Here is a 15,672-nt window from a genome sequence, read left to right as displayed (position 1 = left end):
CTAGATCCCTGGAATACAAAGATAAAAATGAAAATAATTTTTGTCTTTCAAGAGTTTTATATTCCACTGGAGGAAAACAACAATACACAGCATAGTATGAAGATGTATGTTTATTTAAATATCATTTTATTAGGCCTGTGTATATGTGTGTGTACATCCTCATCAATACATGCATAGGTGTGTATATAAATACACAAAATCTATATATAATATCTTAGTATGTATATTTTTGTTTCATATAGTATTATAGACTATTTTGTGTTGTATATACTACATATCTATATTAATTTGTATATTGCTGTTTTCTAAGTACATGTGTATATATAATATACAATATATACATAAATGTATATATTATATATTTTATTTTGTTGTACAATATAGAAAACCACAATTTTGAAATATATTTAATGCATATTATATGTATTATATATAAGGAGAGGGAGAGAGAGGATATGGGAAAGAGAAGCAAATCACACAATTAACATGTCAGAAGCTGAGTAAGAACTCATCTTTTCTTGTCTCTAAGGGTAACGCTCTATCTACTATGCCAAGCTGTCTCTAAGCAATTATAGTTGAATACTAATACATTATCAATATAAAGGAATAAATACATTAAGAATATCAATACATAATACAATATATCATTAATTTAAATCATGCAACTCTTTGAATGTTGAAACCTATTAATGTAGAAAATTCAAAAAGAAAAGTTTAATAGATTAACAGCATAAATAAGGTTTATATGTACATATATATTTTAGAAGTTTTGCCCAGATGTGTAGGATAAAAGGAAAATTGGAATTTGTAAAAGTGAAACTCTTCCTTTGCAATGTTATAATGATAAAATATATGTTTATAAAATACTTAGCAGTAATAACCATGGTATAATCCTTGCTCAAATAAGCAAAACATGTTTTCTCCCCAAATTAAAACAGACTATATCTGTGTGACAAGTTTACAAATATCAAAGAGTCAACATGGCCTAAATACAATTAAATAACCATCAACAATTCATGGGAAACATTTCAAAATATATGGCTTGTTGACAATACTGTACTATCATCAAGACTATTACTTTTTTAAAAATAAATCTCTTCTTTATGAATTAGCTTAATATAAAATAGCCAGTAAATTAATATCAAAAGACCAAAAGACTTTGCTTTGATACATGAGGCCTACTTTTTATAATTAGCTAAAAAATAAACATTTTAGAAATGAATGATCAAAGGACTGAATCTGACCCATAGGGAAAATCCATTGCATCACAGGTTACAATTAAAATGAGAGCTCATGCTGTTAATCTTTTAAATAATTTAATTTTTCTCATATCAAAAGAAGATATTTAAGGAGAAATGCATTAAATACATGTTTTAGTCAATTCTGGTTGATGGCATTTTACCCCCTAATTGTAAGAGAATTCACTTTGACATTAGGTTCCATCAATTCATTTGTGATTCCTAAATGTACATGGAATGAAACCACAACTTACATGAAGATTCTGCTGGGTATCTGGATGCCTGATTATTTTTTTCTCTGTTCTGAGCCAAAGCATTCCCAGTGTTCATGGAAACAAGGTCTACATCCATGTCTTCTCTCCTTACAAGTCTTGCCTGGAAGCAATGGGAGAGAATGTACACAATCGTGAAACAAAATATGGCATTTTCTGAATGCAGCTCACATTACCCCAAATAAACAAACAGGCTCTGTCAAACAACCGTCTTCCAAATGATACCACAATCCTTTATTGCTGCCCAGGCAGAACAAATGCACTATGTCAAAGCATTTTTTGCAAATAAGAGCCGATTTCAAAATTGTGGTTTGCTATTTGGGTCTGTACAACAAAAGAAAACATTTTAGTACTGTAATTTTGAAGAAAATCAATCTTCCAGACAGCTGATGAAACCTTAAACAGCTTAAGATCATTTATTTACCAGTATATAATTTAATTCTTAATTGAATGTCAGAAATGTCAGAACCAGTTATTTTCTGCAATATTTAAGTTTCATCCAATATAAGTATTGGTCCCACTAATAAATGTAAAATTTCAACCTCTAACAGTTTATTATAAAATCATATTGAAAAAGAGATCATTAAGACTATAATTCATATACAAGAAACATAAAGGCTGTATCTTCTGGAAGTGAGGACAATAGTATAAAACATTCTTGAGGGCTAAACAGAATAATCTAAAGTCAAATTATTATATTTAATTCATCAATATTTTGGCCTAAACCTATATTGAAGGATTCTTTTTTTCCTGCTTATCAAAATAACATTTTAATTCTATGTCTAATATTAAATTTAGCATTTATGAAGATTCAGATGAGTTCTAAAATTTATTCTTTTTTTTCAGTGAGATCTATACACAATGAACTATGCTAATTGCTGCTGAGTGAAGAGAATGAAAACATTTTTCAGGCTATTTGGAACTAAGTATTAGTTATAAAAAGTGAAATACTATGAGAGAGCATCTTTCTCAATTCCTTGTAAAATTTTTTTTTAAATACAGCAAAACAAAAACATGCTAAACATGAAAATGGATAACTCATGAAGATATGAAAAAACAGTACTCCAGTATATCTAAAAAAGACTTTCATACTAAATCAGATATGCCTGTCTGTTTTTTCTTTTCATTTCTCAACAGGGAAAAAAATGAAGTGGGATTTTAGAGTGGGAAGGTATCTTATAGCTCACATATAATTCAACCCTCCCATTTAAAAAAAAAAGAGACTTAAAGAGGCTAAGTGACTTTCTTAAGGTCACATAGGGCAAAAGAGAGACTAGAAGCAAAATTATTTTATTTCTAATTCAATATTCAGCTAATGATAATCAATAAAAAATTTTAAAAACCATGTACCAGTCTCTGTGGTAAGTACTAGGGATACACAAAGAGGGAAAAGACAATTTCTCCCCTCAAGAAAAGCAAAAAAAAAAATGCAATGCAAGCAATATACAGTGTAAAATAGGAAACAATTAATAGAAAGGAGACACTAGAATTAAGAAAGGTTGGGCAAGGTTTCCTGTAGATGATGGGATTTCAATTAGGACTTTAAAGTCAAGGAAGCTAATGGGTGGAGGTGAAAAGGGGCAACAGTCCAGGCCTGGAGGACAGCCAAGAGAATGTCCAAAGCCAAGTGATGGATTCTCTTTTTCATGGAACATCGAGGACACCAGTATCACTGGATCAGAAAAGGATGTGGTGGGGAGTAAAGTTTAGGAAGACTAGAAAGGTTGGGGATAGGGGCAAATGGTTTTGGTTACAAAAGGCTTTGGATTTCAAATACCAAAGAATTTTGTATTTGATCCTAAAGCCTCTGTAGTTTATTGATGTGGGAGGGGAGTGACATGGTTGGAAATGAGTTTAGGAAAATAAATTTAGTGGCTCAATGGAGAATGGATTGGAGTGGGGAACAGATCTACAGCAGGAAGATGCACCAGCAGGCTATTGCAATATTGCAGGTGTGAGGTAATGAGGGCCTACACCAAAGTGGTGGCTGTATCAGAGGAGAGAAAGGACATATTTGAGAGCTGATACACAAGCAGACCTGTCAGTCAGACTGGATATGGAGGATAAGAGTGAGGAGTCAAGGATGACAACCAGGCTGTGGGTCTGAGGTATTGGGAGAATGGTTTTGTCCTTGACACTAATAGTGAAGTTAGTAGTAAGGAGAGTTTAAGGGGAAAGATAATACATTTGGTTTTGGACATGTTGAGTTTTGAGGTGTCTCAAAACTGTTGGAGATTGAGATTAGAGATTGACACAGGATAGGATAGATCTGAGAATCATCAGTACAGAGATAGTCATGAAATCCATGGAAGCTGCTGGGATCACCAAGGGAAGTAGTATAGTGGAAGAAGTTAAATGAGAGTCCAGGACAAAACCTTGTGGGATCCTATAGTTGGAGGGTGAGAACTTGATGAGTATCCAGCAAAGGACTCTGAAAAGGAGCAGTCTGACAGGTAGGAGGAGAACCAGGAGAAAAAAGTGTTCTGAAAACTAGAAAGAAGAGAGTGTTAAAGAGAAGAGGCTAAACATAATCAAAATAAAAAAATAAAAGATGAAGAGGCCATTTGAAAATAGTTTTCATTTTACTTGATAATGAAGATATCATTGGTAAATTTGGAGAGAGCAATTTCAGTGTAATGAGGTTAGAAGTTTTTCCTCTTTTCTTTATGTTATGCCTATTTTTATGAGATTTCATATTAGTGATCATTGTAGAACTTTATAAACCAGTATTCCTGATATTCCTATCAAGTCTATGGAAATGTATAGAGATATGCCCTTTCATGAATAACACTTGTACTCTTACAATACTCGGAACAAAGAAAGAGCTCCAATTAATACAGAAATTTCATCAGACTGTATCTCCAGAAGACAGTATATGAGTTTTGCAGTATATTAATGTCACCAATGTGAACTCTAATGAGGGAGAACTGTTTCCAAAAGGTCTTTCTCTCTTCTTTCTTAAAGGATGTTGGGCTTTGATAGTAAAGCATTTGCATTATAGATATTGCTATTGAGGTAAGAAATCCAAGCAGCAAGTGTTCTGAATCTCTTCTCCTCTCAAGACTCCCCTCTCCTTTCCTATTTAGCTGAGAATCACACAATTCACTGAGAAAGATTATCTGACTGCTCCCTTCTTACCACTACTCTACAAATCAAAACCGTTCAACATCATCTCTCTTTCTTCATTTCCACCAGTCTTTGATAACGAGAAGGCCAATCTCACTACATATACCAGTAGTTCTGTCCTTTGGTCTCTTCTCAGTTCTCATTATTCTTGAGTTCAGAGCAGCATTTGTCACTATTGACTATCTTTTCTTCCTTGATACTCTCTCTTCACAGAGGTTTTCGTGGCATTGCTATCTCTGAACTGTCCTCAGTCTGCTTTATTGAATCATCATTCAAACCTTTGTCCTGGTCCTCTCTTCTTCCTCTAAGACAGAGGTGACACATGCAGCCCACCAGTCACATAATGTTCAGAGTATTGGCCCAAACCAGATTAAAATGTAATTGGGAAATGTTTAACAAAATAAATAAAAATACAATATGCTAATGTAATAATAATAATAATAATGTACCTAAGTGGGTTTCTAAGTCAATCCTTATGTATGTTTTAGTGACCCCTATTTCTATTTGAATTTGATAACATCATTCTAGACTACCCTGATTCTCACTGGTTCAATTATACCTCTATGTACAAGACTCCCAGATCTCTCTCTGTATATAGTTCTAGTCTTTCTTTTCATCTACAAGTCATCATCATGTGGAGTTGCATGTCCCACAGGCATTTTAAACACAAATGTCACTGTATTTCCACTCAAATCTTTCCAAAAGTTCCTTTTTCTCTGGAGGACAATATTCTTCCATTGGCCAAAGTTCATATCCTAGGTGTCCTCTCAATTCCTCACTCTCCCTTACTACCTCATAGTTAATAGATCACCAAATTTTGTCGCTTCTACTTTTACAATACTATCATCCTTCCCCTTGTCTCCACCCACAGATGTACAGCCATAGTTCTGGGCATCATCACTTCTAGCCTAAACCATTGCAATACCCTTTTAATTGTGTTCCCTGCTTCCAGGCTCTCTTCTCTCCAATCCATCTGCTATGCAACTGCAAGAGTGAGATTCCAAAAGCACAGATCTAGTCATATCACTTTCCTACTCAATAAACTCCTTGGCTCCCTATTATCTCTAAGATCAAATACAAATGTCTTTGCTTGACATTTTAAGCCATTGAAAAATTATCTACAACCCATCTTTACAGGATTTTTACATAGAAATACTTTTCATATTCACTTCAACTCAGAGAAACTAGCCTCCTTGCTATTCTCCATATATCCCATTAGAAGTCTTTACTCTATAACTTCACACATAGCACTCCTCCATGACTGAAGAATATCTATTCCTTTACTTTCATCCCTTAGAATCTTTAATTTCCTTCAAATTTCAGCTTAGGCACCATGTCTGACATGAGGCCTGACTAATTCCTTTAGCTGCTAGAGTCTCTAACTGACACAACTTTGTATTTATTTTGTACATATCATAAATTTACATGCTGTATACCTCCATTAAAATATAAGCTCCTTGGGTGGGGGTAAAGATTGTTGCTTTTTTGTCTTTGTTTCCCCAGTGTTTGAATAAATATTTATTGATTAAATAATTGACCAGGAACCCTCCTGGTGTCTCCCTTGACACTTACTTTTTGCCCAAAGGTTTTAAAGTATATTTTAACTTTAGTTTTATGTCTTAATGTCACCAAGCTTATTAGAAGGCAGGCCCCAAAATAAGAAAACCACTAAGAGTATCTGGTTAAGGTCAAAGACATATTTGTAAACATGTGGCTTCTGAAAAAAGCATTAGCATCTGAGTCATCAACATGCAAAAGATTTGATCTTCCCATTAAAAAACACACACACACACAAATACATCAGTCTCTAATTAGTTCTGAAAATGACAAGAATTTCAAATCAAAAGTCAATTTTCAAAGTGGTGCCATCCAGCATTTGATGTGCAAACTAGAATTTTAATAAGTGGGCAAGTTTGTTACTCATTTGTCTAGCAGAGGAGTTAATTAATGCTGCTAATTTTTGAAAACATGATTTCCAAGTTAAAAATGAATCAGGCTAAGTTCTGCTCAGGCTCAACAAATGGGCACAACACAGATAAGGAAGTAAAACCACAATCTCTTTCTGTAAAACCCAAAACTAATACTTCTAAGAGCTGATAATTCAATACCTTGCACATTTACAACATAATACATTTCTCACTACAATTGGGTAATCCCCCTCACACACACACACACACACACACACACACACACACACACACACACACAAGTTCATGGTAGCAAATCACAATGTTGTAATATAACTAGAACAAATAATTCCTTATTAAATGGCAATTTTTTCTCTAATCAATTTTTCCAGGCAAAACTATCTTCTATGTATTCATAGGGTTTACTACATTTATTTATATTATTTTCCTCCATTATTTTTCATTTGAAAATGAAGGATGTGAGATAAGAGAATTACCTCATCAGCGCCCTGATATATAAACGCAATGGGCCAAATTCTTTAATACATCAATCCCAAGCATTTATTAAAGGCCTACTGTGTGTCAGGCATTATATAAAGTGCTAAGGATGAAAGTACAAAGAATGGCAGAATCCCTACCCACAATGAGCTACTGCACTCTAATGAAGGAGATGGTAAGTACATTTAAAATATACAAATGGCATAAATATAAAGTGAATAAGCACAAGAGCTTATAAAGATCTCTTCACTATAATATTTTCATTAAAGCAAAGACATAGATTTTTATATAGAAACCTTCAGCAGCATTATCTAATGTCTAAATTTCCTTCTTACGATACTGAACAATAAACACAAATATTTTTAAGTACCACTTACATCTAAGGCACTGTTATAATTACTGAAATAGACATAAAACTAAATAAACCTCTTACAATCTAATGGGGAAGGTAAGACATACACATACATCTAATCACAACACAAAATAGGATGATAAATGAGCAAGAAATATAGAGAGCTCCAAAGAAAGACTAAGGGAATTAAGGAAGCTTCATGGAAGAGGAGTTGACAACTGATTTGGTTTTTGAAGTCTGAAGGGTGGGAGTGAAAAGTTTTTATGTGTAGGAAAAGACATAGACCAAAAGCACAGGGAGACAGGCAGGATGAGTATCTTAGCTCAGGGGACCTTGCCATGAGAGAAGGAGAATAGTGTGAGATAAAGCAACAAAGGTCAGTTGGAGTCTGACTTCTGGAAAGACTGGAACTTGAAGGAGGTAGAACGAAGAAGACAGAAGAAAGACAGCTGAGTGCCTTTTAGCAGCAGTCTAATTAATCAGTGGAAGCTAACCTGGTACTCCATTTAACCCTTTATCTACTTGGTCTAGTACAAAGCACATTTATGCTTCTAGAAGGCAGTCAGCAGCAGCTGTTGCTTTACCAAATTAAGAAGGAAAGAAGAGTCAGGCTATATGGAAAAGACCCTATTTTTAAAAATTGTCTACATAAATGTGTGAAGGGAAATAGACAAGATGGGCAAATGTATGAGTCACTGTGGTACATCTTGTTCCTTTTGGTTGGAAATCTCAGAGTCTTCCTTTCTTTTACTATAAAGGAAATTCTTTAAATTAACATAATCCCTTAAAGGTTGATTGTCTGTCACCCATATGTAAACTGGAATACAGATTTTCTTCAGGGTTTTTTAGTGATCTTGGTAGACTAGATGGATAAAATGAGCTATCATGAAATAAAAACTTTTCACTCTAAGTTCTTTTAGCCAAAGCTGAGATAATGAAAGCTCCAAATTCTAATGCTCATAGCATTCACATAGGCACTGAGCTCTGCAGGTCTTAAGCTGACTTTTCACTAACTAAAATCCCTTTCACATAGCATGTCCTTCAAGGCTCCACTAAAGGATAGACTCCCTCAAGAGATCTTTTCTGATAATCTCCATCACTTGTAAATACATTGTAAATTTTGAACACACACACACACACACAAACATATATATGTATTAAGTGTATTGAAATGTAAGCTTCATTGGGATAGGATTGTGACTTGTCTTTCTTTTGTGTTTGTTTCTCCAGGGAATATCGATTCCTGGCACTGACAGATTAATTTTTGGGTCAAAGGGTAAGAGATTGGTTTGGAGAAGGGGACAGGAAAGTGGAGTTTTCCTTAAGGCAAGTTGATGGATTCAACTAAAGAGCATAGTCAAGTGGAGTTAAATGATGTCCAAATACCTATTTAGCCCTCATTCCTTTAGGAAATATAGAGATGTTCTCTTTGATGGGATTATGGAATAGTCAGCTATTGGGTACCCAATAAAAGGGCACAAGCCCTTGGGACCTTAAAAACAACAAAATAAAAATACCAGCACATTCCCTAGAGAGATAGAGTAGGAGATTTAGGAGCAGAAAGCAACTTCAGGGATTTGGACCTGGAAACAGAAAAAAAGAATCAACTATGGATTCAAGAGAAATTGTTTTAGAAGTCAAGTGTTGAGCTGCAGAGGAAAGCAGATGGCCTGCCTAGGAGAAATGCTGTGTTCAGGGGAACAGTGTGAGACTATTTCTAAAAGGGAAAAGATATTGGAACACTTCAGTGCCCTAGGTGTAAAGTATCTTGGCTTATGTACATATTCTCTACATGTATTGTGAGGAACAAGTCCTGACAAGATGGTGGCCTCCTCTCATAATCCAATATAATGGAAAAGAATAGAAGAAAAAAATGAGTTGTTTCATGTTCCTATCTGAAGCTCCTTTTCCCCACATCCATGTTAGCATGACATAACGAGGAATACATGATAGGTTAGTCCAGTGATGGTGAACCTTTTAGGGGACAGTTGATATGAAAAGTGTCTTCAGGCATATGTGGAGAGGGTCAGGGAATCAGCCTAGTCCTGTGTCCCTCTGGCTTTCTAGTAACAAACTCTGGTGAAATCTGTGCTGGGGCAATGGCTCATGTATCCATAGAGAGGGCTCTGACTGTCCCTTCTGGCATGTGTGCCAAAGGTTCATCACTACAGGGTTAGTCCTTTAAGAAAATAACAGGTGAAATGGTTTATGTTGATTACTTAAAACCCACATGGATTATTGTGGCTGTAAACTGCATTCTGATCATCTGGATCTCATGACTAGAATATGACTTTCTAGTAAATGGCTAGTGGTGAACAAGAGGAAGAACTGATTCATGTTAGATACTATGATAAAAGGAAGCTTGCATGCTCCCACTCTTTGTATTTGCTTGCTGGCTATAACACTGGCTCGTGAGCACCCATTATCTTGAGGATGAAATAATTTTGCCACATTAACAGTGAGTTCAAGATTCTTTTGGGTAGGTAGTCATTCCTTTCATGCATGCTTTATTGCCAGTACACTCTTAAATCTGTACCCACTCTTTCCAGTGATCCTAAAATTATGGGCCAGCATGCCTCAGGTTTATAGAGGTGATGCTTTTAATCTATTTTTTCTACTAAACCACTTTAACAAATTGCCTTTTCTAATTGTGTCTCCTAGGATGGCTACATGGTAAATGAGAGGAGAGAATTAGTGATCTATAATTTTAGGAGTATAGACTTGTACAGTATCCAATAAACCTTGAAGTGGGGGCCATTCTACAAGGGACCAAATTGTAGTTTTGAGTAGAAGGAAGAGGTATATCTTGGAAGAATGTTACATTGTACCTATGTCATCCAAGATATATTTAAGTGCCCTATACATTTGGAAGACTTTCCTGGAGAGATTGTTCATTGAGTACGTCTTCCTAGATACCTCAAAATTAAAGGGATCTTTAGGAAAAAAGTTAGCAGGTTTAAAAAAATTATTATTTTATTTTAGGCTATAATTCATTTGGTACTGTGTCCCTTTATAAATCATAGCCATTTCTTTAATATAACTCTTGTATGGCTTAAGGCTTAAGTATTTATGCCATGTCTTTCAAAATGTGCTTATTTTGAGTTTGGAAAATGATTTGAGCAGTAATGATGCTGACTTCTTAGAATGAATGCTCATGACTGGACATGCACTTAGATATACAGGATTTGTTTTAAAGGACTGATTCATTGATTAAAGGGTAAAAATAATTAGATAATTCTGTAGTATGCTGTTAACTAGAAATCTTAACCTTTTCCATGTCATGAATCTTGTTTTGGCAGTTTGGTAAAACCTTTGGATCCCTTCTCAGTTACAGTTTTAAATTCATAAAGTAAAATATAGAGGATTACAAAAAATAAACTTATTTTATTGAACTAAATGCATATTTTTCCCATCTACATTCATGAACCTCATAAGGACCCTTACAATTATATCTAGTAGACTATATGTGCCTGCTTTGTGCCAGGCACTGAACTAATCACTTGGAAATATTATTTCATTGGATTCTCAAAACAACTGTTAGAGATAGGCACTATTTTTAATCACTTTTTTTTATACTTGAGAAAACTGAAGCAAAGAGAAGTTAAGTAACTTGCCTTAGGTCACACAGGTAGTATGTGTCTGAGGTGGAATCTGAACTTGAGTCTTCCTGACTCCAAGTTCAGTCTTCTCTTCAGAGTGCTGCCCAGTTGCCTAATCAAACCTACACTCATTTTAAATATGAGGAAAGTGTTTGCAATATATATTTTAATATTCCTCTTGGACTTGCCATTTCTGGCCATGTGAATCACCAGAAGTTGGTAATGACCCATTTTGACAAGCATTGGGAGGTTGTTTTGTCTCAATATAAGCTTAAGAATACAATGGATAACTCTTTTGTTGCTCTTAGGTTGAGAAACTGATGCTCCAGTGCCTGAAAAGGGAATCACCAATTCCTATTCCTCTTTTCTTTTTCTTCTGTTTCTTTATCAGGTGATCTCTTACCTTATCTCAACTTCTATAGGTCTCCTATATCATTCCTTGAAGGACAGGTGGTTTCTTCCTTCCCAGAACATCTTCAGAAGTCTTGAAGCCATTTTAAGGTCTAATTGTACCAGATTCTGATAAGTGTCCATACATACATACAATGCATGCTGCTGCACCTTGATCCTTCATATCACAGTGGAATGTACTGTCTTTAATGCAAAGTGCTTACTATGGAAAACTGGTTGTTTTCCAGAAAGGAATCTTGACCAATAAATGAGGGATATTTTGCAGGAATGTGGCCCTGATTTAAATTAAGATGTGATATAATGGGCTTTAAAAATAAAGATGTTGGTAAATATTAGAAAGCCAAAGGGTCAGTCTGTGATTTGGTAGGCACACTGAAAATACAGAACTCAGTGTACATTATTTGAAGATATGTGAGAGTTTTATGGTTAATTTGATGATGAAGGAAGTATAATGACACTTATCAAATTTTCCCAATTGTCTCCCAATAAGAAGGAGAGGAAGCTATTGATTTCATGTTAAAATTAAAGAAGTTACTGTTGTGGAACACAATCAAAGGTGAAGTTTCTACAGAGAACATGGACCATGGAGATCAGCACAAATTCTCAGGAGGATAGTATATGTCAAGTTAATAAGCATTTATTAAGCACATACTATGTGTCAGCCATTGTGCTAACTGAACTCTTACCACTGCTATCATTATGGCAGCTACATAAGTGAAATAAACAGTCCTTTTGCCACTCTGAACTATTACATCTACTCTTGTAGAGAAAAGAAGAGTGTATAAGTATGGAGAATCTCCTGAGAATCCAAGATATTTTCTAAGGCATAGGCCACTGAATTGGTGGGTTAATTAGAAATCAGCTTTTGACAGACCAATATCTTGCACCATTTACCAAAATAAGATAAAAATGTATATATGATCTAGACACAAAGGGAGATATCAACAAATTAGAAGAAAGGGGACCATATTGACTAGCAGATTTATGGATAGGAGAGAAATTTGTCAATAAACAAGAAATAAAGAGCATTGCTAGATGTAATATGAATAATTCTGATTCATTTTCTATAAATGAAATTAATATAATTAGGATTAGAAGGAAAACAGAAAACTGGTGGGGAGGGGTGTGGTTGGTAGATAGTTTCTCAGAGGTCTCATACCTGAAATATAGAGAATTTTGTAAAATGTATAAGAATATGATCCATTCTCCAATTGAGAAATGTTCAAATGATATGAACAGACAGCTTTTGGAAGAAGAAATTAAAGTCATATGCAGTCATATAAAAATGTTTTCAGTCATTACTGATTAGAGAAATGCAAAATAAAGCAGTTCTGAGATAGCATCTCATTCCTACCAGGTTGGCTAAAATGATAAAAGGGCAAAATGGCAAATGTTGAATGGGATATGAAAAAACAAAGACAGTGATAAACTGTCAGGGGAACTGTGATTAGATCCAATTATTTTGGAGAACAATCTGACATTATGCCCAAAGGTTTTAAAAATATACATATCCTTAGGCATAGTAATACCACTGTTAGGTCTGTTATCAAGATGATAAGGGAAAAAGAATCTATATATTCACTTCTGGTCAAGATGGTGGCTTAGAAACAGCAAAATCTCAGACCTCTGAAAACCCTTCCTTACAGATCACAAACTGAATGCTCCTAGGGGACTGAAATTCAAACTTAACAACAGGACAGGGCCGGGGAACCCTCCTTCTGGACTCAAATCAAAAGGTACGCCCTCCAAAAGCCAGGATCCTAGAACATTCTTGTCTAAGGGGAAGGCAGAAGGAAGGTCCCAGAATCCCTCCCCCCCAACCCAGAGCACTGAGCCCTCAGCAGCAGCGGGAACCTCAGGGTCTGCAAAGTTGCTGTTCTTAAGGCTGCACCTTGAAAGCAACCTGGGCCAGGCTCAGGGTGTCCAACACTGAAGGCAGGGAAGCAGCCAGAGAGAGACGGGGGAGCCTGTAGCCCTGTGGCTGGGTCCCTCCATTGGAGTCTCACTGGAGGTTTGTGCTTCGGGGCACATCCAGACCAACCCAGCTGAACCTAATTAAATCAGGTGCCCTCAGAGCTCAAGGAGGCCAGGAACCCTCCCCCCTTAGAGTGCACGTCCCTCTGAAAGGACAGAAACCTCAGGGCTGGCAAAGGCCCTGAGGTAGCTTGCGGACAGTGCTGTGCCAAGCTCAGAGTGTGGAAGTAAGAAGGAGAAGCAACTGGAGATCACTGAGAGCAGTAACACCCAAAACGCTAGCAGGCAGGGGAGGGCAGACCCTGGGCTTCCCTGGGAAGACAACGCAGCTGTGGAGAATGGACAATCTGCCTGGGGCTAAAGCCTTGGATCATCAGACAGATACACTAAGAGCCTCACTCAGATTTCTGACTGGAAAGGGTAAGAAAAACCATAGAGAAGGCAAACAGTACAGAAGTGCAACAGTCTCCAAACACCAAGAAAAGCAAGAAGAAGGGGGTGACTTTGGACACATTTTATGGAGCAAAAATACAAAATACAGAGGAGATAGAAGAGGAAACACAAACAAATGCTCCAAAAGCTTCCAAAGGAAATGGAAATTCTCCACAAATTCTTGAAGAATTTAAATCAGAAATTATCAAAAAGATTGAAGCCCTCTTGCAGGAAAAATGGGAAACAATGTGAAAGGAACTTAGCAATCTGAGAGACCAAAATATGCAAATGCAGAAACAGCTCAAAGCCTCAAAAAATAGGTGAGACCAAACTGAAAAGGAAAACCAGTCTTTAAAGGTCAGAATAAGGCAACTGGAAGACAACTATCTTGCAAAAGAGCAAGAATTAATAAAGCAAAATCAAAAGAGTAAAGAATTAGAAGATAACATAAACTATCTCACTGACAAGGTGACAGACCTGGAAAACAGAGGAAGGAGAGACAATCTGAGAATCATTGGTCTACCAGAAAAGCCAGAAATAAACAGTAATCTTATTATCATAATACATGATATCATCAAAGAAAACTTCCCAGAGATTCTAGAACAAGGGGACAAAATATGCATTGAAAGAGTTCACAGAACACCCTCTACTCTAAATCCCCAAAAGACAACTCCCAGGAATGTAACTGCCAAATTCCAAAGCTTCCAATCAAAAGAAAAAATCTTACAAGAAGCCAGAAAAAGACAATTTAGATATAAAGGAACACCAATCAGGGTCACACAGGACCTAGCAATTTTTACTCTGAACGACCATAAGGCATGGAACATGATATTCAGAAAACCAAGAGAGCTGGGTCTTCAACCAAGAATCAGCTATCCATCAAAACTGACTATATACTTCCAGGGGAAAGTATGGGAATTCAACAAAATACAAGATTTCCAAGTGTTTGTAAAGAAAAGACCAGAGCTCTGTGGAAAGTTTGACATCCAAAAAAAAAAAGAGCAAGAGAAACATGAAAAAGTAAATCTGAAGGAAAGGGAAAATGAGAAAAATGTTATCTTTTTCTTTTATTCAAACTCTCTTCTCTACAGACTACATTTATATCAAATTATATGTATTGATATGTGGGGGGAAATGTAATGTGGAACTCTCAAAACTGTATGCATCATTAGAGTAGTAAGAAGAATCACACAAAGGGAAAGTTTGGGGCATCAAGATGATATGGAGAAAGGGGGGGATAGAAAGAAAAAGGGAGGGGGGAATTGTTGATGGTACTAAGATATACTCTAAGAAATAGAAAAAAACTAAATAGAATAATCTTTCTCACACAAAGATACACATGGGAAGGGGAGGGGGAGAATTCTCCTATAAGAAGGAGAGGAAAAGAGTTTTTACTTAAACCTCACTCTCAGTGAAATCAACTCTGAGAGGGAAGAGCATCCATATCCATTGGGATCTTGAATTTTATCTTATCCAACAGGGTAAGGGAGAAGGGAAAACCAAAGAGGGTAAATGAAACCTTAGAAAAAATAGTTAATAGATATATGGAGAAAAATAAATAGTGACAAAAAGGAATACACCTTCTTCTCAGCTCCACATGGCACATTCACAAAGATTGATCATACACTAGGTCACAGAAACATGGCATAAAAATACAGAAAAGCAGAAATAATAAATGCAGCCTTTTCAGATCATAAGTCAATAAAAATAATGATCAATAAGGGTACATGGAGAATCAAGTCAAAAATTGATTGGAAATTAAATAATATGGTACTCCAAAATCTGATAGTTAGAGAACAAATTATAGAAACAATTAATAATTTCATAGAGGAAAATGACAACGGTGAGACATCCTTTCAAACC

At 35.7% G+C, this 15,672-nt stretch overlaps 1 protein-coding gene across 6 annotated transcripts in view; it reads right to left on the bottom strand.

Moving 5' to 3' along the window:
* The window catches only part of LRRIQ1 (leucine rich repeats and IQ motif containing 1), a 295,150-nt gene that overhangs the window by 26,182 nt on the left and 253,296 nt on the right, over positions 1 to 15,672 (bottom strand). For all 6 annotated transcript variants that reach the window (XM_056798583.1, XM_056798581.1, XM_056798584.1 and 3 more), the window contains one exon: positions 1,493 to 1,613. In XM_056798583.1, the coding sequence (XP_056654561.1) occupies positions 1,493 to 1,613 (121 nt within the window). Of the gene's footprint in view, positions 1 to 1,492; positions 1,614 to 15,672 lie in introns of those variants that run through there.

This window comes from Monodelphis domestica, chromosome 5 (assembly GCF_027887165.1).
Source record: "Monodelphis domestica isolate mMonDom1 chromosome 5, mMonDom1.pri, whole genome shotgun sequence".
NCBI lineage: Eukaryota > Metazoa > Chordata > Mammalia > Didelphimorphia > Didelphidae > Monodelphis > Monodelphis domestica.
This window is presented reverse-complemented; position numbering and strand designations above follow the sequence as displayed.